This window comes from Brienomyrus brachyistius, chromosome 1, assembly GCF_023856365.1.
Source record: "Brienomyrus brachyistius isolate T26 chromosome 1, BBRACH_0.4, whole genome shotgun sequence".
Taxonomy (NCBI): Eukaryota; Metazoa; Chordata; class Actinopteri; order Osteoglossiformes; family Mormyridae; genus Brienomyrus; species Brienomyrus brachyistius.
In genome coordinates, this window is record NC_064533.1 from 48,752,498 (window position 1) to 48,780,095 (window position 27,598).

The 27,598-nt window shown below is 40.7% G+C and overlaps 1 protein-coding gene and 1 long non-coding RNA gene across 3 annotated transcripts in view; one reads left to right on the plus strand and one right to left on the minus strand.

Moving 5' to 3' along the window:
* fign (fidgetin) overlaps positions 1–20,457 on the minus strand; it is a 40,518-nt gene extending 20,061 nt beyond the window's left edge. The window contains exon 1 of the mRNA XM_049015359.1: positions 20,305–20,457. Within this exon, the coding sequence (XP_048871316.1) occupies positions 20,305–20,413 (109 nt within the window). The 5' untranslated portion in view covers positions 20,414–20,457. The remainder of the gene's footprint in view (positions 1–20,304) is intronic.
* LOC125742973 (uncharacterized) lies at positions 1,052–11,420 on the plus strand. 2 transcript variants are annotated; one of them, XR_007398243.1, is made up of 4 exons: positions 1,052–1,866; positions 5,821–5,991; positions 7,741–7,824; positions 11,186–11,420. It is a non-coding gene; the product is annotated as an uncharacterized LOC125742973 (long non-coding RNA). The 2 variants fall into 2 exon arrangements; XR_007398248.1 differs by lacking the exons at positions 7,741–7,824; positions 11,186–11,420 and adding an exon at positions 6,075–6,386.
* Positions 20,458–27,598: the final 7,141 nt, after the last annotated feature.

A 27,598-nucleotide genomic window follows, 5' to 3' on the forward strand; every position in this document is an offset into this window, starting at 1 on the left:
TAGGTAAAAGGGACATTATTTGTCCACGGCTTCGAGAATAATACTCTCCGTCTGAAGTTTTGGCTTGCTATCGACTACCATTCAGGAATAAGGTCGCTTCTCAAACATCTGCTGGACAAAAGGTGAATGTAGGCAACCGAGGCAATCTCTGGCCAATAAGACGGCGAAAATCTCCCAGCTCTACTGTAATAAAGTTGCTGAGGAAATAAAAAGGTGGAGAATGTATAAAGGGAACTTCTACAAGGAGAAAGACTGGGAAATTGCTTCGCCCACTGGCGGGCCTCCTTCGGCGGCTCCCAATTGAAGAGCGCCGCGCGACAAATCCGCGCCAAGTTAGCTGCGATTATTAAACATCCGTCGCGGTCGCGCCGATGCTAACGCGCCAAACGCTAATCTGGCGAAGCCGCGTGAAAGCTCGCGCTGGGCGAGCAGTCCGGGGGACAGGGGGCGTCAAGCCGCACACTCCCAGAATTCCCGCGCCCTTACCACGCGCCGATAATGTAATGATGCGACCGCGTAACCTGCTTTAAATATATCACTCCTACTCAAACAAACAGCCGGAAACGGGCCACTTTTATATAGGTTTTTTGTATAAAAATGAGAAGAAAAAAATAGCAGTAGAAAGAACTTCAACCGAGTTCTCAACTGATTATTTTCTGCTATAACCTAAAGCCACGGCATGATCAAGCATAACGAAGGTCCACGCGAGCATTATAAAACATCTCTCTATAAAACAAGAGAAAAAAAATGTGTAAGAAAAAGAAGAATCTGTGAACTTGGACGGTACTCAGCGTGAAAGACACTCTTAAGCACTACGGCAGGAGCCTGACACAGACGGATCTTTTTTCAAAGCTAAAGATTTTTCATTGCCGGGGTTTAGCTGTCATTCCAGTATTGATCTGGAGAGAGACAGAAGGTGTTACTCAGCACTAATGCCACCGCGCAGTCAAATGTGCAGCTGAGTTAAGGGGGGGGGAACAAAAGCACCACTGGGGCTTAGAAATAAACGCATGCTACGTGTCTCCGTGCAATACAGCTGTTTGTTTCTCTTATATAAGATTTAAGTTATTTACCTTATAGTGTTCGTCAATGTAGCTGTGACAGGAGAATAGCCAAATCAACGGCAAACCCCGATATATAAGGCTAACCTACGTACGTAACATACATGCACTGCGCTAACTCCACGCAAATAGGGTTAATAAATATGAATGGCTCCCATTTGAACTTCACTTTTACACTTATTTAAGCACAGAGGTGGCAGTGTCTACATTTATTCATGGGGAAGGAGAATCGTAGTTTATTGGTGTGAAAGTAAGTTGGCAGACCTGGGGAAGATCTAAGAAGCTGGATATTAAATTGAGATTATAGTTCCCTCTGATCTGCCAGTGTATTGAAGTTTCTCTTTTCATGCACCTATAGGGCCGAGTTGGTCAGACTTTGCTCCTTCTACATTTCAAGACTCCCCCCTCCCCCAACCCCGACGTTGTTTTGCACCATTTTTTCAGAACCGATAGTCTGCAGTACAGACAGACACGAGAGGTACGCATTGATGTAATAGACTGCGGCAGACCACTGGTCACCGGCCAGCCTAATGAACAGAGATAGGAAAATTATTTGCAATAAAAGCACAAGGCCGCGAACGTGGTGGCAGGGAGCGCTGACGCGTGCGCAGTGACGCCTGTGCAGTGGCGCCTGCGTGGGCTGCGGCCCGGGAGGAGACCTGCTGAGTGGCCAGAGATGTGGAGGAAATGAGGCATTGAGGGCAGAGGATCAGAACCATTGCAGAGGACTCCTTCACACATCGGGAAATGACCGGAAAGCACTCCAATCCCCACAGAGGTCCACGCACAGCAAGATTCCTTGAAGGTCTGAATCGGCCGGTTCGGGCCAACTTTCACGCGCGTGGATGTTTTTGGTCGTGTTGCCAGGGAGCGTACGGAGTGGAGGACAGAGGAAATAAATCCACTCGTTGTGTCTGCTCATGCACCCGTGGAAAAAGACAAATCGTATCGGCATCAAAACAGGGGCTCAACCTTCATTTTTCGGTATCTGTAAAGTGATATCAATGGCGAAGAGCGATCCACGCACACGGTAACAGAATCCAATCTGATCACAATTGTAAACAAAATCTGCGCATTAAAAAAATAAACGGCCACCTTTCATTAAGTAGACGGGCGGATAATAATCAATGCAGCCGAATAACGATTAATTCGGAGAGCGCTGCATTTGCGTGTTCTCTGTTCGCCCAATTAAAAGCTAATTAATTAGATACAATTCTATTACGGAACAAATCCCACTCATCAATACACTCAGCCCAAGGTCGTCCGTTGCTCAAACGTAAATTGACTTCAAGGATCTCGCCAGACTCGAGGACATGACGGTGGCATCGCAGGTTTAAGAAATGGAAGCGGAAGGCTCTCAGGTGACGATACAGATGAAAGGGAGGCAGAAGGGGATACGGCTGAAGGCATTGATCTGCAGCAAAGAATGAATATTAGCAACAACAACAAAAAAAACACTTCTGTTTGATGATGCCTGTCAATACCACTGCCCACCAATAACTGTGGGTTAATCAGTAGACAAGTACTCCATAACAAGCTTTTGTTAACAGAACTAGCTATGCAAATAACTGATTATACAGTATAGTTCAATTTCACAACCACTTTACAAAAACATTAAAAACCGTGATTTAAATTATATTGTCAGTGCATTCCTAAAACATCATAATATAGACATGTTAAAATTTGGCATCAAAGTGAACTGGCAAATGGGCACCCCCCCTCCCCAACTCCAATTAAGGTTTAATTGTGTTTAATTATTGTTTAATCATTCTATTCAAAGGAAGGTGACTTGAACAAATATGTGCTACACGAAATCAATGTGGTTCAATGAAGTTCATTACTTTTTTTAAATTATTTGGATTATCAATTGAATTTAATTAACGCAAAAGCCGTGATTAGCACCATCAATTCTGTTTACAAAAAGGTGTGACTAAACTCATGAATCCTAAACTGGAACTGCAACCCGTATACAAAACAGAAAATGCTTGGCTTGGCGCCTGCCCAAGGGGTGTTTCCATTGCTAAACGTCTAGAAAATCCCAGTTACTGGTCTTTCAGTAAGGAAACCGCACTGAATATTGCGTCACGTTCATTTAAACACACGGTAAATCTTCACTCAGCCCACCCCAGTGCTGTTCTGGCTTGCTGGAAAATGGGAATTCTCTTTCTGTTTGTGGGGTGGGAGAGAGGAATGAAATGTCCAACTCGGACGAAAAAACGCAGATAAAAATGGCCTGATGTTGTTTGTAGTACAGATGTCATAGGAAGCACTGTGTTATGGGACTAGGAGACAAAGAACAAACAGCGAGTGCACTGGAAGCATGGGTAACAGATGAGGGCCTTTTTGGTTAGAACAAAATAGCACACAATTATGGTAGCAATTATCAGTCAGCTACTGCTTCAGTTGTAATTCCATTACACATCTATATCATGGAAGCGTCAAAATATCCTAGCATACATTGCTAAATGTATGCTGATTTTGCCTCCTCACGCCCCCCAAAGGAAGCATGATCGCAAGTACTTAACACTAGGGAAATCTGCTTTCACAACGACAGCTAGGACTTAAAATGATTAACTGGCGACAGCAAGTCAAGAAGGAAAAAAAAAAAAAACTTATGTTACCGCCGCAAGCCGTTTAAGGAGGAAGTGTCATGTTAACGCTTCTGGCACTTCTGGAAACACTAAAACACATTTTTGAACATGGGACAGATGAAATACGAGGAAGAGATTACCGGAATCACTTAACCCAATATACCACACATGACACGTCTATAGAACACAGTTATAAAAACAACATGCTTGCACATGAGTATCGTTGAATCCGAATTATAGGATTTCAGTAATAACTTTTGGATTTTTTTAACCATGGCTTAGCACTTTCTGGTTTCTTCATGAGTTACACATAAAAATGTTTTATTTAGCTTGCTAAATCACTGCAATTTTTGCAACCTTTCCTGCCTTTTTTGAGTAAGTACAAAGAAATCCTTCTTTTTTTTGCAGACTGGGTGTTATCCAGGTGTCCAGTCATCTGTCACCAGTTTGCATACAGACGGTGACACTTCTGTTCAGTGGCAAGTTACTGTCACTGGGTGGTCAGCAGCTGATGTCCGCTGGGTACAGCATGGGCCCTCCCCCCGCATAGGTAGCCCATGGGAAGGCCAGTAGGACTGCCGTTGACAGACTGACAGCCGTGCACAGTCTGCTGGGGGCACTACGTTCCACCCCCCACATATCACTCATGAAAACGCCTCTTCCCAAGGTGGAGGTCTTTTCAGATAAACCCCCGACTTACTCCACGCACATCTGACTCACGTTACTCTAATATTGAACCTCAACAGAAACTCACCACTTAGAAGTTGGGAAAAAAAATACAATTTTGGCAAACCTGCTATTTTTTTTATGAAAATATGTGTTTCAAGGGTACCACAGTAGTACAAATGCAGAATGAATTAAAATTGATATTTTATGTCTTACACTTACAATTAAGTACAGTTTTTGAGACACTGAGAGCAGGTCTTTTGAATAGTAAGCAATAAAAACATATATTAAGATTCTGAAAAAGTGGGACGGCTGCCTTTTAATGGACTGCGGCAGCCACGTGTCACGACGACGTTACATTATTGATAAACCTTTCTTTTGTGCAAATTAGCAGGTCTGTCATGCACTAAGGGGTCAGGAAGTATACCCTGCGTATGGCAATGAACTCGGAACTTTCCAGAAGAGTCCGCCGTTGATGCCACCCTCCACCTTGATGTCTGCTTGTCAGCCTTCAGGAACTAAATTTAAGACCACCTTCCCCAACTTTAAAAAAAAATAAAAAAAAAAGATTTGAAAGTGAAATTAAACCAAATGGATTTACAAAATGCATCATTAATGAATAGGAACTCTCCTCGGACTGGCTCGCTCACTCCAGCAGGTCCAATTCCGCTTTGCTTGGTTTCATGTTGCATCGGAGGACGAGATCGATGCCATTTGTCTAACACACAGGAGGAATGGAATCTATTCGCCGCTTTTATTGAGTAATTAAACACCCATTACTGTCCCAGGCAGCAAAACAATAAATTTGATAAGTCATTCAGAGGGAAATACTGTGGCGGTCAGTCACTATTCCCAGGCTGCTTGAAGTAAAAAAAGAAGGAAAAAAAAAAAAATTCAATGACATTATGCAAAGCAAAATGTAATATAAAGAGAGGTCATTAAAGGTTTTAAGGTCCCCAGGTAGCCAGTGCTTTATATTTTTATGTAACCGTTTTAGGTCTTTTTTGCAGTTTATATAAAGGTATGCCACTATCAAAAGCCTAAACTGTATCCCAAATAATGTAACCCAGATTACTTTCTACACTTCACATTTTTTACACACATTTACACACATGCACATGCATATATAATTTTTCGTAGCAAGGCAGAACCTTTGGGAAATATATATCAACTGCTTCAATACAGATCATTCCTCAGCTCAAGATGTACCTTTGAACTAATTAATGTGGGGGGGGAACACACTTTCATCTGGCCTATTTCTATGTTACACATACTTCATATGCATTCTCAATTTAGGTCTGGGGCTATATGGATTACCTATATACACGTGGTACTCGTAGTTCAATTTATTAAGATACAATACTGCTGTCAATAAAACGTGCAAATAAGAACGCTTGTGCATCTGACCCATTACTGTAAAAGTTTTTTCCCCCCATTCCTTTAAGGTCACTGTGGATCGCCCCCCATGGAGACTCATGCAGTTTTCTGGATTTCTCTCACAGCAGGAAGAGAGGACGATGATGAAAACAGGGAACAGTACGTAGAAATGTACAGCGTTCATCATGGGAGATGAGAGCATGTAGGAATCTGAAACGCCACAGCATGAAATGAGAGCATGGCATCAGTAACGCTGAAGGTGTCATGATCAACACTTAAGTGATCGGAAGCCAGGGGTGAGTCATTCGCTTCACAGATCGCCACTGAGAGATGATGCGAGACTGATCTGTTTAAAAAAGTAGCCTCTCTGCTTCCTCAGTCTCACAGCCAAACGGCATCTGACCATCGCAGTCCAAAACGATAAGCCCTGCTGGATCCTGGAAAGACGTTCCAGAACCTTTCTGCATTATATGTACCAACTTTATGCTCTGATAACCAGCAAAAAAAAAAAAGCACACTCAGCGAAAGTTCGGTAAATCACCCATGTACTCAGGAACAAGTCTAAAATAAAAAATATAAATCTCTGATGTATATGAGCCATCATTCACGTCCAATAAATGGTATAAAAATAGTTATGGCGTCTGCCGACTATGACATATATATAGACTGATGATAACTGGTGCATTGTTAATAGCAGCTTTTCCTGAATGATCTCATTTGATTTACAGCTTATTTTATTGAGGCGTCTTAACCTCTGTGAAAGGCACTGTTCATAGACACTGTTCTAAAGCCAATTAATAAACAATTGTTAAGTAGTGATGGTGCATCAATCTGTTCTGCATCTGCTGCAAAACTAGGAAAACTAACTAGACTTTTGATATAAAATTTCACTTGTCATGTACCGAATCATTTGCTTCCATCAGTGGAAGTAAACATGAGGGAACAAACACGGGAACAGAATTTCTGTCCTAAATTAAATAAATATCAGTCACTACTGGAGTGGTTCTTTGTCTTTCTGGAGTCTTTTGCCAACCAGTTTGTAGAAGAATATGGTATAAAAATCCCCTTTCTGCAGTGAAAAGCTAAATACTTCCTTATTAATAAACCGTTCCTTCAGAAGTTAGAATAAGTCAAAATCTATGATCTGCATTTCATTCCTGACAGAGCAGACTGGATTATTTTGTTGTTAACTTGGTTGCACACTGGATATCAAGGACTACAGTGCCTGCTAGTTGTTTAAAAATTACATTTAATTTGCATTTTACCCTTTGGTCAAATGCAGTAAGGTAGCTGTGTACTTAAAAATGAAAGTGCATTGGTATATTTTCCCACACCGTTCTCTCTAAAATTAGGAAAGAACATGGAACAGCCTCCCTCCCTTCCATATTTATACAAAAAGCACCCAAATGGGGTGAAAGTTATTCTGGAGGTTAGTAGGTGAAATAGTTAGGCCTGAGCAGAACTGGTGAAATGAGGCGACCCCCCATCAATAACCAAAATGCACATGTAGCGCAAAACTATGCTAGAACAAGTAACTCAACCACTAATAAGACCCAACTGATCTTTGCTGCCCTATGATGGAAGGCAAATGTAGAAAAAGGTAACAAAAGGATTAATTAAGGAACAAGTGCTACATTATAAGAAGTGAGTAAAATGTTTTTGAGATAGAATTTGACAAAAGAATTAATGTATGAAATTTGAGGTTATGATCGATTTCGGCCTTCGCAAATGTTCCCCAAGATGTAGATGTCCATTAGGACTTAGCGCTGCCCACTGGCTGTTTGCTAACAATGTTGGGTTTCAGAAAGCTTACCCCTGGCAGCTGGCAGAAAGCTCGCTGTATTAAAGGATGCGTATCAGTCGTTAAATGTGTTCGCCTAGGCTGGCTGCTTGCCCCTTTGGTCTTTAAGCTGTTTTCTCGAAGCAATGATATTTCTATTATTACAACATCAATAGAGTTATTTGTTGCCTACAGTGTTTGGGACATTTTGGAGGGTGGGGGGGGGCTGCAATCAAAAGATACAATCTGCTGCTCTCTTTTTCAGCGAGACTGGTGTTCGAATGAGATGAATATCAGCAAACATCCTTCCCTGCTGCCACTTATGAATCACTTCCATCGAGGATGAAAGGTACACGCCGTTCTATGAGGGACTTGTGGCTCCGCCAAAAGCCCATCGCTCCACTGGGCCTCTGCTGTGCCACACCGACCGGACAACATTCTGCATTCCACAGCCGGCGTATTGCTGATGGCAATTTGCAAATAAAATTAAGGCCAAATTATTATTATTAGTACACATAGTAGCGAAACCAAAAATGACCAGGGCAATCCACAAGGACAGCCCTAGCTTACTACTACCTGCTTCAATACTTACTCACAAACACAACAATAAATACTACAATATTTTCAATTTATTGAAAATTATTTCTTTCCAAAGGTGCTTTTCTTACGTACTATAATAATATCAACAACAAATTGACTGCTATAATGATTTTTTTTTTCTAAATTTAAAGAGGGTGAGATAAATCAAGTTCCGATAAACCTAGTCTTAGAAAGAAAAAGGAAGGATTTAAAATGGAATTACAAGCAATGCAAATATGTCCATGAATTTCAGTGTTAGAGATTTACAGGCAAACGATGAGCTGAGCAGAACATGTGACTGGTGGTTCCATTGTGGAGCACACCACAGAAAACATCCCTGAAGTGGCGTGAAGATAATGAACATAAACGTGGTGATAAACCTCGCAAAGCTTTGGAAGTTTCAGGACATGTAATAATAATGTAATAATAATAAACCTCCATTTTAAATTACTCTAATTCCATGTGGACACCTGCTCTTGCCATCAAATAGGCCACACACAAAACAAGCTACATATAAGGCGATTCACGATCAGTGCCAAATTCAGACCAACACCCTTAACATTCAAATATAGATCAAAAGTGCAGAGCAAGGAGAATGGAAAAGGAAAAAAAAATACATAAAACATAGCTTGTGGATTGAGGGTATATATTACAATATATATTCCAATTTATAATACAACTCAGCCTTTTTCTTATAAGCATTTGTTACACATACAGAGTGGTATCTCAGGGAATTTGAAATGAGGGTTATCTGTTCCTAAAATTGCCTTTAAAAGTGTTACGTTTTAAATGAAACTGAAAAATTACAAATCTCAAAGTCAAGACAAATATCACAGTTACACGGGGGGAAAAAATGACACTAGGATATACCTAATTAAAGTAGCCCCTTCAGGCTCAATTTAAATGAAATTGATTATACCTTTTGTGTACAAAATAGGGTCAGCTTTAACAGTTATTTTCTTGTGCGTGTATGAGGGGGAGTGGAGATTTGCTGAAAGACCCCAAAAAACATGAAATCTACCCCTAATCCTCCAGGGAATGTTAATTAGAATTCAGTTTTGCTGAACTGAAAAGAAAAAAAAAATACAAAATACAAGATATTCATCAAGTAGCATTACAAGATAATTGCCTCTCAAACACAGGCTACTGTTTAGGTTTCATTTTTCTTCCCTATGACAGCCTCATAAAAAGTCCCTCACAACATGTTTGCTTTCGTCTCCTAAGTGCTTTGGAGACATTTTGAACATCTGAAAAATACCGCATGCAACAAAAAACGTACTTGTTACTCGATTTAAGATCCTAGCTGTACTCTTATAACACAAAAAGAGTCACATTTGCCTCACTCGCAAAACACTGCTATTCACAAATGGCTCTTTGTTTGGAAGTATTTATCATTGTTGAAGCAACAATATGCCAGCTCGCTAATTCTCCTTTAATGTCAATGGTCCATTCAGCCTTCTCAATGAGCTCTGTTGCCCACACTCCTTTTTTCATATTAAAAACAATTTTCAGCATGACTTTCTTGGCAGCCTCCCCATAAGTAACAAAAGAGGCTGGCGAGTGGGCAGAAGAGGGAGAAAGAAGAAAAAATAAAACTCTTTTGTCACTGTCATTGACAGTTTCTGCGGTGCAAGTTTCTAGTTCCATGTGCATATTCCCAAAGTGCTGCTCTATCAACTAGGCAAGCAATTAAAACATTCTGGTCTACCTGGCAAACAGGAGACGTTTTTCAAATGCTACATGAAATACATCATAATTCACATTAATAGAGGCCCCTCAGCGATGCGTCACAAAACTGTTATTAAACATACAGTTTTAACTAGCAATGAAATGAAATTCCTTGAACAGCGAACACGCGTCCCTGGTTGACCATCACAGCATTTCCCAAATAAGCCAAGTTTAGCTAACATGGTGCAGGCCCACGCCCCCTAGCCCCCCGCCCCCTAGCTCCCCCATAACTGAGATGCACTATGTACTCCAGCCTATACAGACTTCACTCCAGAAAACAAACTAATCTCCAAAAATCAGGCCTCCTCCTCATTCACTACCATCCTTTAATCTGCAGGAATGAACTACATTTTAACCGGTTCAGATGTACCTTTTAGAAAACTGATACAAAAAGGTTTCCTTCATTTTTCCACTTTTTTATTTGGGGCAGACTAAGATTTGCATTAATAATAGGTAATTTTTCTAAAGAATATTGAGACAGAATAAATGAATGTAGGATAAATAAAGACTGTAACCTTCACCGGACTTACATATGAGTGATTAACTTTGGGAGCCATGCATGTAGGAGTTTGCAAACGCTTACTAATTTAATTACTTAAGCAAGATGAAAAACACATCATAGGGGGGGAAAATGTCCAGTTTGTCTTATAAGAAGATATATTCAGCTGTATGGGTCGTGAATGGAGTCCGCACTTCAGTGAATTACGTGGGTTATCGAGAACTCTGGGCGTAATTACTGAAGAACAAGCAATTTGAAGTTTCCGAAGTGTCGTCTAACGTAAATGCCTCCTAGGGATTCGAGCATCGGAGCATCATTGCTGCTTTTCGATGAAACACGACTCAAAGGGCTCATTTCAGATGCCAGCAGAATTCATTTTATATTATCGTATGGATAAAAACCAATTAAGGGCTACGGCTTAGGTTTTTTTCCGCTTTAACAACATTTTCATTTCATTTATCGACCTTTGTTGGCAAAGAACCATCCAACGGCACCTTCATGAAACACCCCCAGTAACTCAAATATTAAATATATTAAAATCAACATGAATCAGTTTTTTTCTGATGCTCTTCATTCTATATTTCTGAGAGATGTGTTGAAGATGTTAGTGTGCGTAACATGGTCACACACAGTCTGAAACACTTGCTTCGTTAAAGGCGAGATGCAATTACCGTGTTACGTACCCTCGTTAGCAGCGGCTCCAAATCCTCCAGCTGATGACCAAAGCAACAGCAGGCCTCCTCACCGCATCCTTGCAGAGCACCTCCGCCACTTGCTGTGCCCAGTTCCCCCCACCCCCACCCCCCGTCCCGCAATAAGCTTACACAACCTCTTATTCCCGACGCTTAAAAACCTCTACGCCAGTTTAGCAAAGCTTTCTCTGTGCTCCCTCTCCCCCCTACAGGCCACAGACTGAAATTCTCCCGGCTACCTGAAGCGCTTCATGTTGATCTCTGGCAAGCCGCCAGGGCTGTCAACCGCGGGAGCGCGGCGGAGGACGAGGGAAACGCCGGGGATTTATCGCGGAGCACTGACACTCTGAATCTCATACGACTGTCCCACTAATTAAGACCCAAACTTCTTTTATGTGATCTTTGGTAGTACATCAAAATAATATCAATTTGAGTCAATTAGGCACAGAACACAATGACTCAATGCATTGTTCCAGAAAGATTTAAACGAAAGAGGGGAAAAAAGAAAAAAAATCAAATGAGCGTTTTCACAGCTTTCATATTCAACAAATGAAAGCAAGCTGTCTTGCATATCAATGTACAATTTTACCCAGACACTAATTTCAATATTTTAATTAGAAGAGTAAGGTCTCGTTTGCCAATAAAACATACCAGTTAAGTAGTATTCATTTATAGGGATCTTAAGCAGCAGTATTTTCTCCAGCAAAAGCGGGACTTAAAAGGTCTTGAGCATATTTAACCTCTTCAGTCCCATCGCGTGTTGAAATCTGTTAATAGCTGAAAAAATTCTGAGGACTAGCTCTGTAAAGGCCACTAAAATGAGCATGTACACTGTGTGCTTTCTGCTTAAAATTCAGAATTTACTGTGCACAGCGGGGGGGGGGGGGGGGGTGAATTAAGGATTTGATTTGATTAGAACTAGAGGAACTGCATTAAAAAAAGAGCATTAAAAAGAGTATCTATGAAAAAAAACTTGAACATGAAAGCTTTTCCTTTTTTTAATTACTTTATTAACACTCACGTGAGACAAGCCACTGAGCAGAAAATTGGAACGAGTCCCAAAAGTATGACAGGCCAGAAGGCCTCTGGCCTCCACCCCCCACCATTTTGCTCCCCAGATCACATCTGACCAATAACAGGATTGCATCAGGCCTGGGACGCATCGCCACGGAGACCACCACCTTTCAGACCTACGCATCACTCCACTCGGGGTAAAAACACATTTTTAAAAGATGGCACCGTTCACGACGGACCACTCACACGGCTCACAGAAACCTGCACTCGGCAGAGTAGGAACCACCCGGCGGGGGGGGGGCATTTGAAAGAACCACTGATTTGTTACACAAACACAGTTTAGCTATATTAACAGAAAATACTGTTTCCCACAACAAAGCTACCAGCTGAGTTTTGCGCTCAAATTTTACTCTAGGTCTAGTCTAGAAAAGCGAATATTTAATCTGACACACTTTTACGCTCTTTGAAATGAAATGTAATAATTATATGGTTTACGCCCCATGTTTTGCAGTAACCAGAGTTCCAGGGTTTGCAAATTACCAGAGGGAAGAAATCACATTGTACAGCCTTGCTTCCCAAAGCAATGACAGCCAGGATAACGCGTCCATCCTCCCTAACATAAGCATATATATGGGATTTTATATTTTAGCCACAACGATGCACATATCCTTGATTTACCTTTTGGACCCCACAGTTAGATGTACATTACGTCTGCTGGCCTCAGTACAGCCTAATTCCAGGCCGCTGGACAAACGTTTCCTACCGCATTTCACAAGAGCTACGGAGAGTGTGAAAACAAGCAATCACCCAAGAGGACCTGGGAGAGAACCCTTTAATGAACTCAAAATATGTAAATAAAATAGAACCGCTGCATCTGAAGCATGGCTGTCTCGGAAAGAAGAATGGCAAAACAAAAAAAAAAATCTGTCTTTCAGACTGGCATGATATACTGTGTGGGCAACATGGATCACTGGATCCCTTTGAACCAAAGAGGAAAAATATCCTATCACAACAGCCATTAGGAATCAAAAGTTACAGTACCTAATTAAAATGTAAACAGCGTAATGAAGACATCTGTGTTTCACGCAAACGCCTCTTTCCGTGCCACTTGGGGTATGCTAATTACTGAAGCAAATCTATGAATGCACGAGAATCCCATACAAGCCCAGATTAAAGGCATTACTGCTAAACCTAGTTCTGTACACTGGGGGATCGCCTCTTCTCTCAAACTCCCAGTAGACGCCAGTCTACCTAAACTCCTTAATAGCATAGATACAGTCAGAGAGACAGAACAAAACCAACAGTTTGTGGCTTGGAAACGCAAGGGGGGGGGGGGGGGAGCGGGTTGTTTATTGAAATTATTGAAATTGCAAGCTGAAGATGACAGAGAAGGTCTGAGCAATCTAACAACATACTGCAAGAAACAACCGATAATTTACATTATGGATCCAGCCACCAAAATACTGAAACATAGGACTACACAAGAAAATAAATGTAAAGGTGTTAAGAAATTCACTTTGGATCATGCACACACACAATTTATATATATATATATATATATATATATATATATATATATATATATATATATATATATATATATATATATATATATATATATATATATATATATATCATTCATGTAGTAAAATGTCAGTAAAATGTTAGTTTGTTATGAACTTTAAAAAACATTGTTAGATTTTTGTTATAGTTCAGGCCTAATCAGATTGGAACGGAGAATAATTTCTTGCAAACAGGAAGACAGGTCCTTAATCAACCTTTTGAGTCATAAATTTCACCTTGATCTGATGCTTTTGAAAGCAAACCATAAATGACTAAGACAGTATGTAAGTATATATATATGTATATGAGCATATAAAGTAATCAGCGTTTCATATCAAGAATAAGTTCATGTGGCATGATCAATCAGGCATGATTAAAGAGCACAAATGTTTATGTGCTAAAGCCTTGCTGATTGCTAAAGGGTCTCATGCACAACAAGCACTGACACACACACACACACACACACACACAGAGTTAACCCTGCAAACACTGCAAAACAGTGGTTATAGTCTTCTGCAGACGCAGAACTATACATATCTTGCTAACCAAAGTTAAGCAGGGGGACCCAAATTCCAACCCCCACCCCCGCAAAAGGAGGACAGCAACACGTGAAGAGGTAGCATCCTGCAGACAAAAACAAACATATGCATAAAAAAAATCTCTATACAATACGCTGTCAATCAGAAAAGGGAGGGGGGTCTGTCTAAGGGAGACAGTTTCTGCGTCTAAATGAGATGGTGTGTTGCGGGGGGGTGGGGGATGGGGGAGATGTCAAGGATTCACGGTCCTTCATCTTTGCAGTAGAGCAAACACGTCTCTCAGTATAGCAACAGACAGCTGCTTCCAGTTTCTAATACGCTCCAACTTAGATCACTGAAAGAATTGTCAGTGCGCAGAGAAACACACAAAGATAACACAGGCAACTGGCATGAGGGAATGGAGAGACTAAAGAGAGGGAGAGAGAGAGAGACGAGGGGGGGACAGAGCTCAGAAGAAATGGGATTTGTTCTATTTCCCTGAGTCTGGCTCCCATGGGGTTCCCTGGCTGTTCAGATGGAAACCACAAAAGACAACACTTAACATATTTGCTTAAAGATGACAACCTCACGTGCGTTTCATGTAAGCCGCCGCCTCGTCAGGGCCGGAGATATGGGGAGGGATAACATTCATTATGGGCGCTGACAAACCCCGCCACCCGGGCGTCTTGATTGCCCCATCCGTTTAAGCGGGCCCGGCGATCCCCCCACGAGGACATGCTCGCGGGGGCAACTTAAGTTAGCTGCAAGATCTTCTCTTAATGGTCAACATTACGACGTGATAAATATCATCAGTCTAATGTTTTCACATAATCCTGGCGGGAAATCGCACTACCCTCCCCGGGCACTCCCCCCACCCGCAAGCCAACAGAATCTTCATTCCAGTATCCCTCCATCGGCGTGTGGATGAAACAGCTGCGTGCGGACCGGCGTTGTTTGGCGCCTTTCGTCAGGTGACGTGCCCTAGGGCCAAAAGCGATAACTACTCAAGGCTAGTCGACGTTATCATTTTCCTCCTCATTATCCCTTCGTCAGGAGCTATTAAAGCACGGAGCCGGATTAAGATAAATATGGCAGTACGGCCATAACGGATAGCTACGCGTACCACCGTCAATTAGTCAGAGCAAGTTCCGACAAAAGACACGCAAATGCGAACACAGTGATGAGATCTTAATGTACAATTATTAGCTCCAAATAGGCCGTAAGTTCCTGAAACTGGCCATGCCCCCCCCTCCCCCAAATCTTAATATCACAGCAGGAGAGGCACTATATACAGCATGCTATGTGGGCCACTAACCATTGCAAGTACCGCTGCTTCACAAGCTAATCATTTACCAAAGGACACATTAAGACCCAGCAGAAATGCAGATGCTATTTGTACATCTGAAAACCTTGAGCCATATTTGACATCCTGCCCATAATTTGAAAAAAAACCCATAATAATCTTACAAGCACCTGAGCTACTGGCATCTTTTAATCTTGGGTTTACATAATCCTGGTTTTACTGCGATATTTGGATGTATAACACACACACACACACCCCCCGGACTGAAACAAAAATAACTGGTTATTGACATCCGTCAAGCTCTTTCTCTCCTGCTTTTGTACGGTCTTTTAAATTAAAACAATGTACATGTAATTCACACACATGGCTGTGCAATGTGTATCTACACAGAGAAAGTTCATACATTGAATTTTAAGGTATTTGCCTCACCAACAAAGACAAAAACACAACAGCCGCACACAGTCGGCAACATGATCGTTCGGCCTTCATAGTTCAGACAATTTGCTCACTCCGGGACTTGGCCAACGTCAGAGCCCCATCCAGCCTTATAGACACACCAGTAAAATCTAATCTACACCTTTGTGAGGCTTCACAAAGACTCTTAGAGGTTTCTGAAAATACTTGCTTACACACATTATATCTGTTATCCAAATTTTAGAAGGTTCAACTAAAATTATATTGGTATATGGTTTAAATAATTTGTGACCCTTAAACCTCTATAAAAATGGACACCGGACCATTATAAATACAGAGGAAATCTGCACATTATAACGTTAGAAGAGGATTTCTTTATAAGGCAAAGTGGATGGGAAAAACGTCTCGATTCAGTTGGCATTGTATGTTCCCTGTTGCACTGTTAATGGTGTGTGTGTGTGTGTGTGAGAGAGAGAGAGAGAGACATTTAGCCAACAGTGAAATTCTGTGGTAACATACGTGTCCCTTTGTAAAGTTGTAAAGATCAATAAAATGTCTATTTTCCAAGTATCTAAAAATGAACATGGCACAAAGAATAACTGCAAAAATTTCTGTATTCTCTTTATATACATATACATGGAGCAAAAATCACCTGTCGGGAGAAAATGGTGTATTTGAAAGTATATCAAGACTATTGAAATAAACTTCTCGATCCAGTTGTCTCTTTTCCAAGACACCCTAACAAAAAAAGAGGCTCCCTTGTACAAATAAGCTCAAAGGAAAGCACAGAAAAAATGAAGTGGGGGGGGGGGTGGTCAACGTCCATCAACAAGCAAGCCACAATCACACTGTGATCGCACCGTGGCGTTACCTGTCCAGCTCTGGCGACCAAAGTCAGCACCAAACGGCAAGGGGCAAACCGACAGCAAAATGTGTGTATGTCTGCAAGTCAACTCGGGTCAAAAATGAAGATTTCAGTCCCGCAGTGCTGCCCCCCCCCCATAATGTATTAGCACATGCAGTATGAATTATTGTACCCTTTTATGTGTATAGGGGTGGGATGATTAATTAATTGACTTCCAAAGAATTTGCCTGAAGTCCAGTATTTGCCCTTAAAAACGAAGTCACATGATTCTGAAAAGAAATCAATTATCTGAAATACAAAATGACTCCAATTGTACAAGCCACAAGCCGTTCAACAGAAAAAAAAAGCTTGATTCATGCTTATTGCACACTGTCGCATGACAGTTACCACATGCTTAATAAAGCCTCTTTTATATGCATTATTTACATTAATATTCAGACAAGTCTGAATGGTGTGTGTGTGTGTGTGTGGTTTTGTTTTTTTAATTTATCAGGCCAATCCAGCTGTCATACTTATGTCCCTTGTATGCCTGGTTTGAAAGACTTGATACTAGACCAAGTACCTCACAGTCCTGAACTATACGGCAACTATGTCTTTTACTTGTCAAGAAGTGCGGTAAAGTAATAAGGAAATTTATCAGGCATGGAAAGTGACAGTAAGAAATAACGACCACAAGACGACACCTTCTCCTTCCCCTCTGAACAACACCTTCGTTAATAATAGATATTAAATACAAACTGTAAGCAATACAATAACAGTAGGAAAAGACCAAAGAAATTGTAATTCTGTCTCTGACTTTCAATAATTTAAATCTTTCCGTTTAACTCTTTAACTCAGCATTGTTGCTTTCAGCAGATGGGCCAGAAACCCAAAGACTCATGTTTGTTAATTTTTCTGTTAGAAAACAAAAATCAATGTTATGCAAATAAAAACAAGACAAATCCAAATCCACAAGAAATCCAAACGGCAAGACGAGCATTGAAATTAGTTTGCAATTTAAAAAATGCTGATAGTGCTCATATCCACAGGCTATAGGTTTAATATATCCCTAAATTGCATAATATTACCATGACACATAATTCATTAAATGTCATAAAAACAGTAACCCACCACCTGCATCAATATGTTGAGTTACATTTTGTATGGTGGCAAAAGTAAAGTATTATTTCAATTATCAAAACCAAATCCCTTTCTATGGCACGGTGAAATTTTACCATATGACTGCAATGAACGTCAGTCCTTATCTATATTATAGATAAAGCAATATATGTTTTACTCACTATTAGCACTGACTAATTCAGGTGACCTGTTCAACATTTCCAACCTGCAGCTTTGCATGACAGAGCTCAGGATAGTTTTATTAACCAAAAGAAAACAGCACACATACTAAAGAGCAAATGTGTGGAAATTAGATCCAGGGCTTAAAATAAACACTGTTGTCCGAGTGGGATTTTTACAAGGAAATAGCACTTTCTTGACGGTGTTAGGGTCCTCCACATGTGACTGGCATGTGGAATTTATTAACACGTCTCCTACGGGAAGACATAAGATTATTCAATTAATACGGCTACTCTTTATTGGTATCAATGTGTCGTTAACTTTTTTTTGTATTTGCTTTCAAGAAAACCGCACGCAGCAAAACAAGCAATGCAAATATACAGAGAAAGGAGGGATATCAGTGCTATTTATGAATTACTTTCCCGGTATATTAATGCTGATATCAAACTCCGCGGTAAGATAATAATAAGCAAAAATCATCAAGACAGCGAAACACAGCTTCAAAGTCATGCATCCACTGAATATCTCTTTATCGTCTATTCTGCTACTTGTCTCCATCTAACACCATTATTTTTTCCCCCTGCATTTATGGTCTTAATGAGTACCAGGCAGACGAAAAACAAATCTCCATCAAATATCCAGTTCGGAGGAGTCCCGTCCCGGCCCCGATTTAAAATGTATAAATGCGATATTCCGCTCATCAGAAGCAAGCGGACCAATCTGCTCTGAATATATATTAGCGCTTTAACATGTGGACGGGGAAATCTCCCATCTGGTAATCACATCCCCTAGCAGAGCAGCCCCGAGCTCTCATCCCCAAAACATATCTGCTGTTAAATTATGTGCATCTAAAACAAACATCTATACAAAAGGGCCCGTTTGATATCAGCGAATCTACACGCGAGAAATGCCATCAAAACCAGTATTTATTGTCTGTTTTTCCAAGACGAAAGCGGTTCTGGATTCACACGGGGAACACTATTGTAGCGTAACTGATTACTATAACCTGCCAACTATTTTAATTCAAATCAATTTTTCTATCATCATAACAGACATTTTAAAAATCCATATTGATATAAATAAAAAAAATAAAGACGTGCAAACTGGCACGTGTTGTAAATGAAATTTAACATCCATATACCGAATCATTGAAATCTCAGATTGAAATCGCATGCATAATTCGAACGATGACATCTACACTAAATACAGCATGTCACAATCCCAGACCCCAAGCACACATCAAATGGAAAATGTATGACACACAGATACACACGAGCAACGAGCAGACATGCAAGTATTTCCTAACAAATCCCCCCTCCCCGATATTTACCAGAAAAAAAACATTAAACACAACTGACACACAAGTACAACAACATTGCAAACTATGTAATATAAATATCATTCTACCCCGGCGTGAATGAGGAAGATCTCAAAATTGACATACCATATACACTGGTGCTACTGAGCATTTCTTGCTGCAATAACAGAAAAAAGGGAAGAAAAAAAGCTGAATCGGAATTTTCACAAGGCGGAATTCCAAAGGTTGCTTTTCATTAGAGCCACTTTTCCTCTCCGCTATCGGATTTCACTGCCTTGAAAAACGTGGGCCCTTTTCGTCAGGTATTCATTTAACCTACATGCATATAATTAAGGCAAAGCAACACCAACAAAAGCTCTCTTGGATAACAACTGAAGAAAGAATGGGGGGAGAGAAGAGAGGAAAAAACACACACACACATGACCACGAATACAAGTCCATGTCAATTTTACTCGAAACTGCCGTGGGGTGCAGGGATAAAAAAAAAAAAAAACGAGATCTGAGTGCTGTCGGTGCCATTAAAACACACATTTTAGCAGCTCTCTGAGGACACGAATATACGCACCATGCTGTCCCCTTCTACTTTAAAAATAGATATGTCTGCAGTTGCCCCCACACTGAGAACAGTGACATTGTATTTATTTACCAGATTTATCTATGCAGTGATCGCGTCAACTTTTTACACCCCCAAACAAAGATCACATAAATTAACTTCCACTCTCGAAAAAAAAGTTACTTTAAAACAATCCCAAACCCCACCCCACTCTCACTTTCTCATTAAACAGCTAACACATGGATCCTAAAGGAAATACGCATGAGATTTTTCTAAGCACATACGAGCCTAAATATGATACTTTCCAAGCACTAACGCAAGTCTGGAAAGAAATAAACGCCCCGAGACTGACGCGTAAAATCACACTGCGAATTGAAATACTGGATGATGCACAGTGAGGCCAATTGATGTATTAAAAACATAGCGGTCGCTCTTCCGTGGAGCAGCTCCGGTATTTATTTTTTAATTACACTGATCTCGGATGCGCTCCTGCAAAACCACTTACCTGTATTTTGTGACAGGGCAGCCTCTCGGGTTAGGGTAACATCGATCCGATGTGTTTGCTGATGAATGGTTATTCGGGTTAAAGGAGGATGCTTGCCATTTGAAACCATTCCAAGTTAGTGAAGGGAAGACTGAGCACAGCCTCTGCCATGTTGGAATTTCAAACCCAAAACAGCTGCTCTGGAGGAGCCAGCGTGCCTCCGACTGCGCAGGCGCACTGGCCGAAAGAGCGAAATTCAAATCACCCGCACCTCCGTACGAATCAGAATCAGAATCGCAATTAGAATCAGAATCAGAATCAGAATGCTCACACGCACCTTGAATTTGACTACGGTTCTCAGTGGTTCTCATATATACTGTAGATAAATATGCAGAAGACAAGACAAACAGTCCGTTTGATATATGCAACGTGCTTGTATACATCTCTGCCTGTTACTAATGGCTACTGGCTAGGTCTTCTTAGGCAAGTGGTCTTTGTTACAAAAAAACTAGGCAAAGTTTTCTCTTATTTTACTTGAATTGCAAAAAGTGGAAGTAGGAAATTTTCTAAGGATGCATATTAGACATGACAATGATTTATCCCCCTCCAATTTGGTTTTATGTCTTTATTTAAGTTACACACTTAAAAAAAAAATTTATTATTATTTTCATTGATCAGAGCCCCACATTTTACGAGCCTAATAGGAAGAATCAGGCCTTTAATGTCAAAGTCAGAAATGTTCGAAATTAGAAGTTAGAGATGTCGAAACTTGAAGGCTATTTTGCATATGTCTTAGGGGGTACATTTTCTATTAATTAGCGGTTTAATTGGCAGAACACCAACTGGCGGTTGCCTAATAAATGCTTATAAGTAAAATAATTGGTCTCACGGATGTTGTACCGTGGGAATGCTTATGAGTTTCACGCCAGGATATTGCCCGTTAAATGCCATAAATAAAATACCCATGATGCCTTGTTCACACTACAGTTCACGGATTATTCGTTTACATGTACATAGGCTACGTATATGTAATGCCATTCCAGATAGTGTATACTAGATAGAAACACAGACACGCATGTGTGGGGTGAGTGCATGTGTGTGGGCACTCGAGATACTGTTTTTAGACAGTTATGCTCGTCTGCCACAATGTTCTACACTCTGCTTAATAATCTAGTAGTATATTTCCCAATGACAATTATAGAACAAAAGGAGAATTAGTAATTTCAGTCCTAATTAGTGTGTAAATGTCCTGTCCCAGATAGCTCATAATTAGATGATCAGCGGGGAGACATGATTTGAAAAAGACATCAAAAGAAAAACACAACTGTCAAGTGAAGTTCATTGCTTTAAATATTACTGTGACTTTGAGCTCTCAATCTACTGGGCTATCATTCATATGCCATAATTAGAGTGTTTAAATTAATGTTTCAAATTTAATTTTGAGAAAGGATAGCCATTTACAGTTTAGTGAAAAGCTTTTTTTTGTGCGATACACAGTAATTGAAGAATATTGAACACATTCTAGAACAAAATCCTTCTTTTTAAAAATGTTGCAATCTTTTTTTTTTGTGGCCGTTCTTGTTTTCTTAAGTCTACAGGGGCAGAAAAACGGAACCTCTGTTTGACATGTAATCCTGAAGTTGGCACCCATGGTCCCAGAATACCTTGTGAACCTCATGAGCACAGGCCTTGATATGATGCATTGATTGAGCCCGGAAAAGTCCCTGCAGACCCAGAGCGCCGACTGCTGCAGATCTGCGGCTCATGGGAGAATTCCCACCCGAAGGCAACGCTCAGCCACTCGACTGCTCTAACAAATGATGGCTCACACACTCCAAGGTAATAATTACTGAGCCGATTCAGCTTCGCACAGCTGATACCAACAGCAGCTGTGGGGGGCGGGGGGGCGAGCGGTTGGGGGGGGGGGGGGGTACGGTTTCTTGTTTCTCTTAGTGCTAGAAAGGAAATGGGGAGGTAAATAAATCAATAAACAAACTACAAATAGCCCTCACTTGCTTGAAATGTATGGCACCCTGACTAGCTCGAGTGCAGAGGGAGAGTGCGGATGGTGTCGCCGATGTACAGAAACCAGGGTAGCTATTAGGGTGCATGTTTTGATGCACCCAAGAAAGCAGAGATGTAAAGACTGTCATCATTGCTGGAATGGCTCTGCCAAAAAGCATCCAGGCCCGGAGTGGATACATGCAGCTGCAGCCACGTGACATTTAGCCTGATCCACATCATCTGCTCAGAAGCTCCTGACAGTTTTTTTCTTCCTTTTTTTTTTTGTCGTTGTTGTCTCCCGTGGACTGGAGGTCATCTGCAAACTTCCAGAGTGCGTTTCTAAGGTGTAGCGGTGTCCGGTGGCACGTCGCTCAGACAGAGGGGCCCCCCGCCCTGTGCTTTTTGTCCTTGTGTCAGCAGGCAGGACATCCTGAATTATTTTGCTCAGCTGCTACCCTGCTCTCTTGGCGGGGAATGTCAACAATGTCCCGAAACAATCACCGCTTAGATTTTTCCATGATATGATCATTGGAAAATGATCATGATGAAAATGATATGATCATTGTCTTATAGAAAAAACTCATGTAGACATAATCAAACAAATCCATTTCCACTAATCCTTGTCATCCAATGATTTGATCGAGATCAACTATTCTCGACTTTGTCCAAATTTACATATCTAGTCAAACTTCCTTGGATTTCCTCAGATAAGCCAAACATTCTGTATAATCAGTTCTGGATTGTATTATGACCGTCCACTTAATTCCATCCATGGGGGGGCCAGCCCATCGCAGGGCACACTCACACACCATTCACTCACACATGCACACCTACGGGCACTTTAACAACTCCAATTAGCCTCAGCATGTTTTTGGACTCGAACCCGGGTCCCAGAGGTGTGAGGCAACGGTGCTAACCACTGCACCACCATGCCACCCCACTTAATTCCAGTCAGCAAATATATAATTTCCCCCACCTGTATCTGGAATTGTACTACGGCTGTATAATTTCATGAATATTTGACAATTTATGTGCTTTGATAGAATAATATGTATGTTAAAGTTATGGAGAAAATGCCTTGAGGTGGTTGTTCTCTCTCCGTATCACTAGGTCAATACGTTTTACCATTTGGAACACTTGTATGCATTCAGTAAAAGGCAGGATTCAGACAGAACGCATATATCTCTTCATTGAATAAGAAAATGCTGCAAGACTGTTTGTGGCAGAGACTCATCCACATAGCAAAACTGTTTATCTCTTCGGGCCTGAGGTTAGGGGTTTACCGAGTCATGTGACAGGCTGTATTTTAACCTTCTGCCTGCAGACTCTGATGTCACCTCTGATCACTTCAAGAGTGCAGTGCCTGAATTTCTTTTTTTTTTTAATTCCCTGCAAAACATTGCTTTAGAGAACAGAAGTCAGAGCCTGTTAATAATGCATGATTTTCTGTTTTTTTTTCTTCTTACCATGATGAGTGTTGTCACATGCATTAGTAAAAACATCACTTTTTGAAGAGATGAAAACATTGAATGTAAATATGTCTAGCTTTAACTTTCCATACTTTAATTGCTATTAGTTGTTGAAACTTTATGCATTTGGTCAAAGTAATACAGCAAAAAGGCAGACTTACTAATGAAATTTTTAATTCAGATGGTCTGACATTTACACAGATCCAACAATATTCACATTTCCCATAAAGATAATTGACATATTTCTCACTTAATTTCAATAGCATGTAATAGAGTTACCTTATTTTTAGAGACTTATAATGAGTAATATGTTATCCATCATTATTCAAATGAAAAATGTCAAAATATATATATTGAATGAGAAAATACATGCCAAGACAGTACAATAAAATGGAACCAGAGATATAGCTCACATCTACTGAAGAAATTTCGGTATCACATCATTTTATAATGTTATAATATCTGCATAAAGGGCAACTTCTGAGACACCCACCTAAATAAAATCTGACAAAAATGCTCAGGTCTATGCACATAAAATAAAGCAACATTCAAAGCAGGGATCTCCACAGGGCCGGAACCAGAGATGAAATGAAAAAGAAAAGCGATTCTCCTGCCATACAATGAAACTCAATGACTGCTAAAGAGAGAGTGTGAGAGAGAGAGGAACGGGGGGGGGGGTGTTGAGATTGAAAAATGAAAGGTTTAGCTTTTTTCCCCCACATTGATGGTGCGTAGCCGACCACCTTTATGGACTGTGCCTAACATTCTAATGGGGATGAGCTTCAAGTGGATGGTGCCCACCGAGGATAAGCTACAAAATCTCACAATAAAAGCAATGTGATTTACAGTAAATTCCACAGGGCTGACAGCATCACAGCTGAGGGTATAAAGAGTCCTTTCAATGACGGGCATCCGTGCCGCTCTATCTACAGTCTCGCGGCGGGGCTGTGCCGCTTACCACCAATGACTTTGATAAATAACCGGGAAGTCCCACTGTTGGCTCAAAACTAGAAGTTGTTCAGCTGCAATTCTGCATTTGTCCTGCTTTAATGGGTATGGAAGTGGCTTTAGCAGTAATCTGTCAGTGATTGATTAGGCCTGAGCAAATCCTCACTCAGCTCTCTCTCTCTCTCTCTCTCATTTTTTTCCCTTGCAGGCCATACACTCCGAAGGCAGCGGCTGAGAATCGATGGCGGGACGGCAGAGTTGGGCGCGTGGGCTCTATTTACACGAAGTACAAACAACGTTAATTCCAGTCCAGTGAGTGTCTGGCTGGGAGGTGAGGGATAGGTGGGAGGTTGAATCGGGATGAGAAAAAGGAAGCCGAGTGATCCGGGTTCCTCCCAAGAACCGGACCGGGAGTGGAAAAGGAACACGTTTTCCCTAAGCTGTACTGCTGGCGTTCCTGGCTAAAGCCTGCTGTCAGTTATAATTCTGTCTCCTCTCATGCCGTTAATTAATCAACGTCATGGGTTTTTTTTTCAAGTACCGGTTATTATGCTGTAGTGCTACGGCTGACAATGGATATCACAAGTCATATCGTTAGCAGCTATATTAACCTTTGGTATCATCCACTGATGGCTGGGTGAGTTAGCGTGATGGTAGCATTCCATGGTGCCAGTCAGCAAATAGCTCGCTAGCATGGGACCTGTAGCACATATCACTGTTATGGCCAGACAAAGCTATGACTCTCATCAAATACATACGTTTTCACAGCTTCTTATATGGTTCAATGTACCTTGAACATTGAATATCTTACCAGGATAAACTTTTCATTTTAAGGGGGAAAATGACGATACTGGTTTATTGCTTCTTCTCAATATTCACTCTGGTTGTTATTTCACAACATATATCAGGCACTTCATCAAAACTTGCCTTTTCGTCGTTTTGCTTCCAAATGCTTGGACTTCAGCTGATAGTTGACCAACTTGTCCTCGAACTCCCTGTTTCGCGTTCGGCTACCACCCTGGTCTGTTGTGACCTATCCGACGCACGGTATACTTAAGGAGCATGAAGATGGAAATCTCAGAACTGGAAATGATTCCTCTCTTTTACTGTAAACATTGAGATATGGGAATGAACCAGCATTTAGGAATATGGCAGTAGGTGTTGATATCAGCAGGAGAAACATACTGACGCTGTAATTGCAGAATGCATATATTCTGCATGGAATTCCACAAGAATTTCACTACAAAAGTGAGCCAAAGTGTCCGCTTGTCACATCACAATGAATGCTGAAGTACTACGATTTTCTTTGCTTATGCATAATAAAAACAAGTGAACCTATTTTCAGCTGGAATTCCTTTTTAAGCGACGAATTGCAATACAGAAATGAGCACCGACTATAAATGAAGACATCAAGCTGATGTTTTATAAGCATTAATGAGCAATGATTATTTTAAATGCAGCAAAATTGAAACTAAAATTTAATCAACACAGGGAATAAAATGGCGATTAGGTTCTTAACAGAGTTTTAACACAGCATATGAATGCCAACGATTCTTTACCATGTTTTTTTTTGCATCTTAAAGTGCAAATCTGGAAAAAAACTGAAAAAAAGAATAACAAAAATGGCTGGATTTCTCATGGGTCTCCACAATTTGAATTCAGTGTCTAAAACAAAGCATTCTAATAATGCAATTCATTTTACATTCAAAGAACATTTTGGTTATTTTTAAAGCAAGAGGTCTAAGGCATAAAAATTTGTGTATGAATTTTAATGGAGACACTTAAATGGTAATTATTCCACTCAGCACAAATGCAGGTAACAAATGGAATTCAATCAGTGTTCATGCATAATGACCGTCATTACGAGAAAAATAATAATGACATCCTATCTGCATTAAACCTGCAGACACTTCACACAATGATCTCAGGCCCATTATTGATCTCCATGGAGATAAGCAATTGTCACTTTTTCAGCATTGTACGTGAATGTTAAATACATCACATTTGTTTGCGGCAAACTGTTTCAGCGAACACCAGAATCCACCTAATTAGCTACTCGAAATGTGCTTACTTGTTCTCGGTAATTGAAAATCGGATCCAGGGAGCATCGTTGACCACCGCAATACGCGGTATGGAGGCCTTCCACGTTTCACGAGTTTAATTCGTAGTGTTTCGAAGAAATCCCAGGTATGCGAAGGGGTCGTCGCAGTGAGGTCCAAGCTCAGGGGGCAGAGATGACTTTGGTGTGTATGCTGGTAAATCTTGGAGATGGGGGGGGGGGGGGGGGGGGGGGCGGGGGGAGCTTGAAATGTGGAAAAATATCAAGCTGTCTTAACAACACAACCTGCATGCCATAGGTACTGCCCTTTAACTGTGAAAAGGGATTTCCTTTATAAAAAAATCCAATAAATGTGTTGTTGACGTACGTACATATATATGTACTCATTTCTATTTAGTACTAATTAAATATTGAATAATCGGGCCTAAATTCATGGTCAATGAGTGGAATCTCAAATTCTGCTGCATTTTGGCTCCAGATGTGTGTTTATTTAATTTTTTCCGACATCCCCTTAATAAACACATTTCATCATTTCCTGCATCATACAAATTCTGGGAAAATCATGTTTCACTGTGATGGGTCAAAATTTGCACCTTTATTCTGTAGGGGAATTCTCTTGGAACCCTTGGATGTTATCTTGCTGTTCTTCAGAATTTACTGACTGCAAATAAATTCCGATACACTGATCACAATGTTATGACAGGTTCTGTGTGTTTTTTTTTCTTCTGGTGAGTCAACCCCATGCTGGGTTTATATCTGAATAAAAGATTTGACCATTGTGGGCACACACTGCCAAAATAAGCCTTGGCAGATGTTTCACTTGTCATGAAAGCCC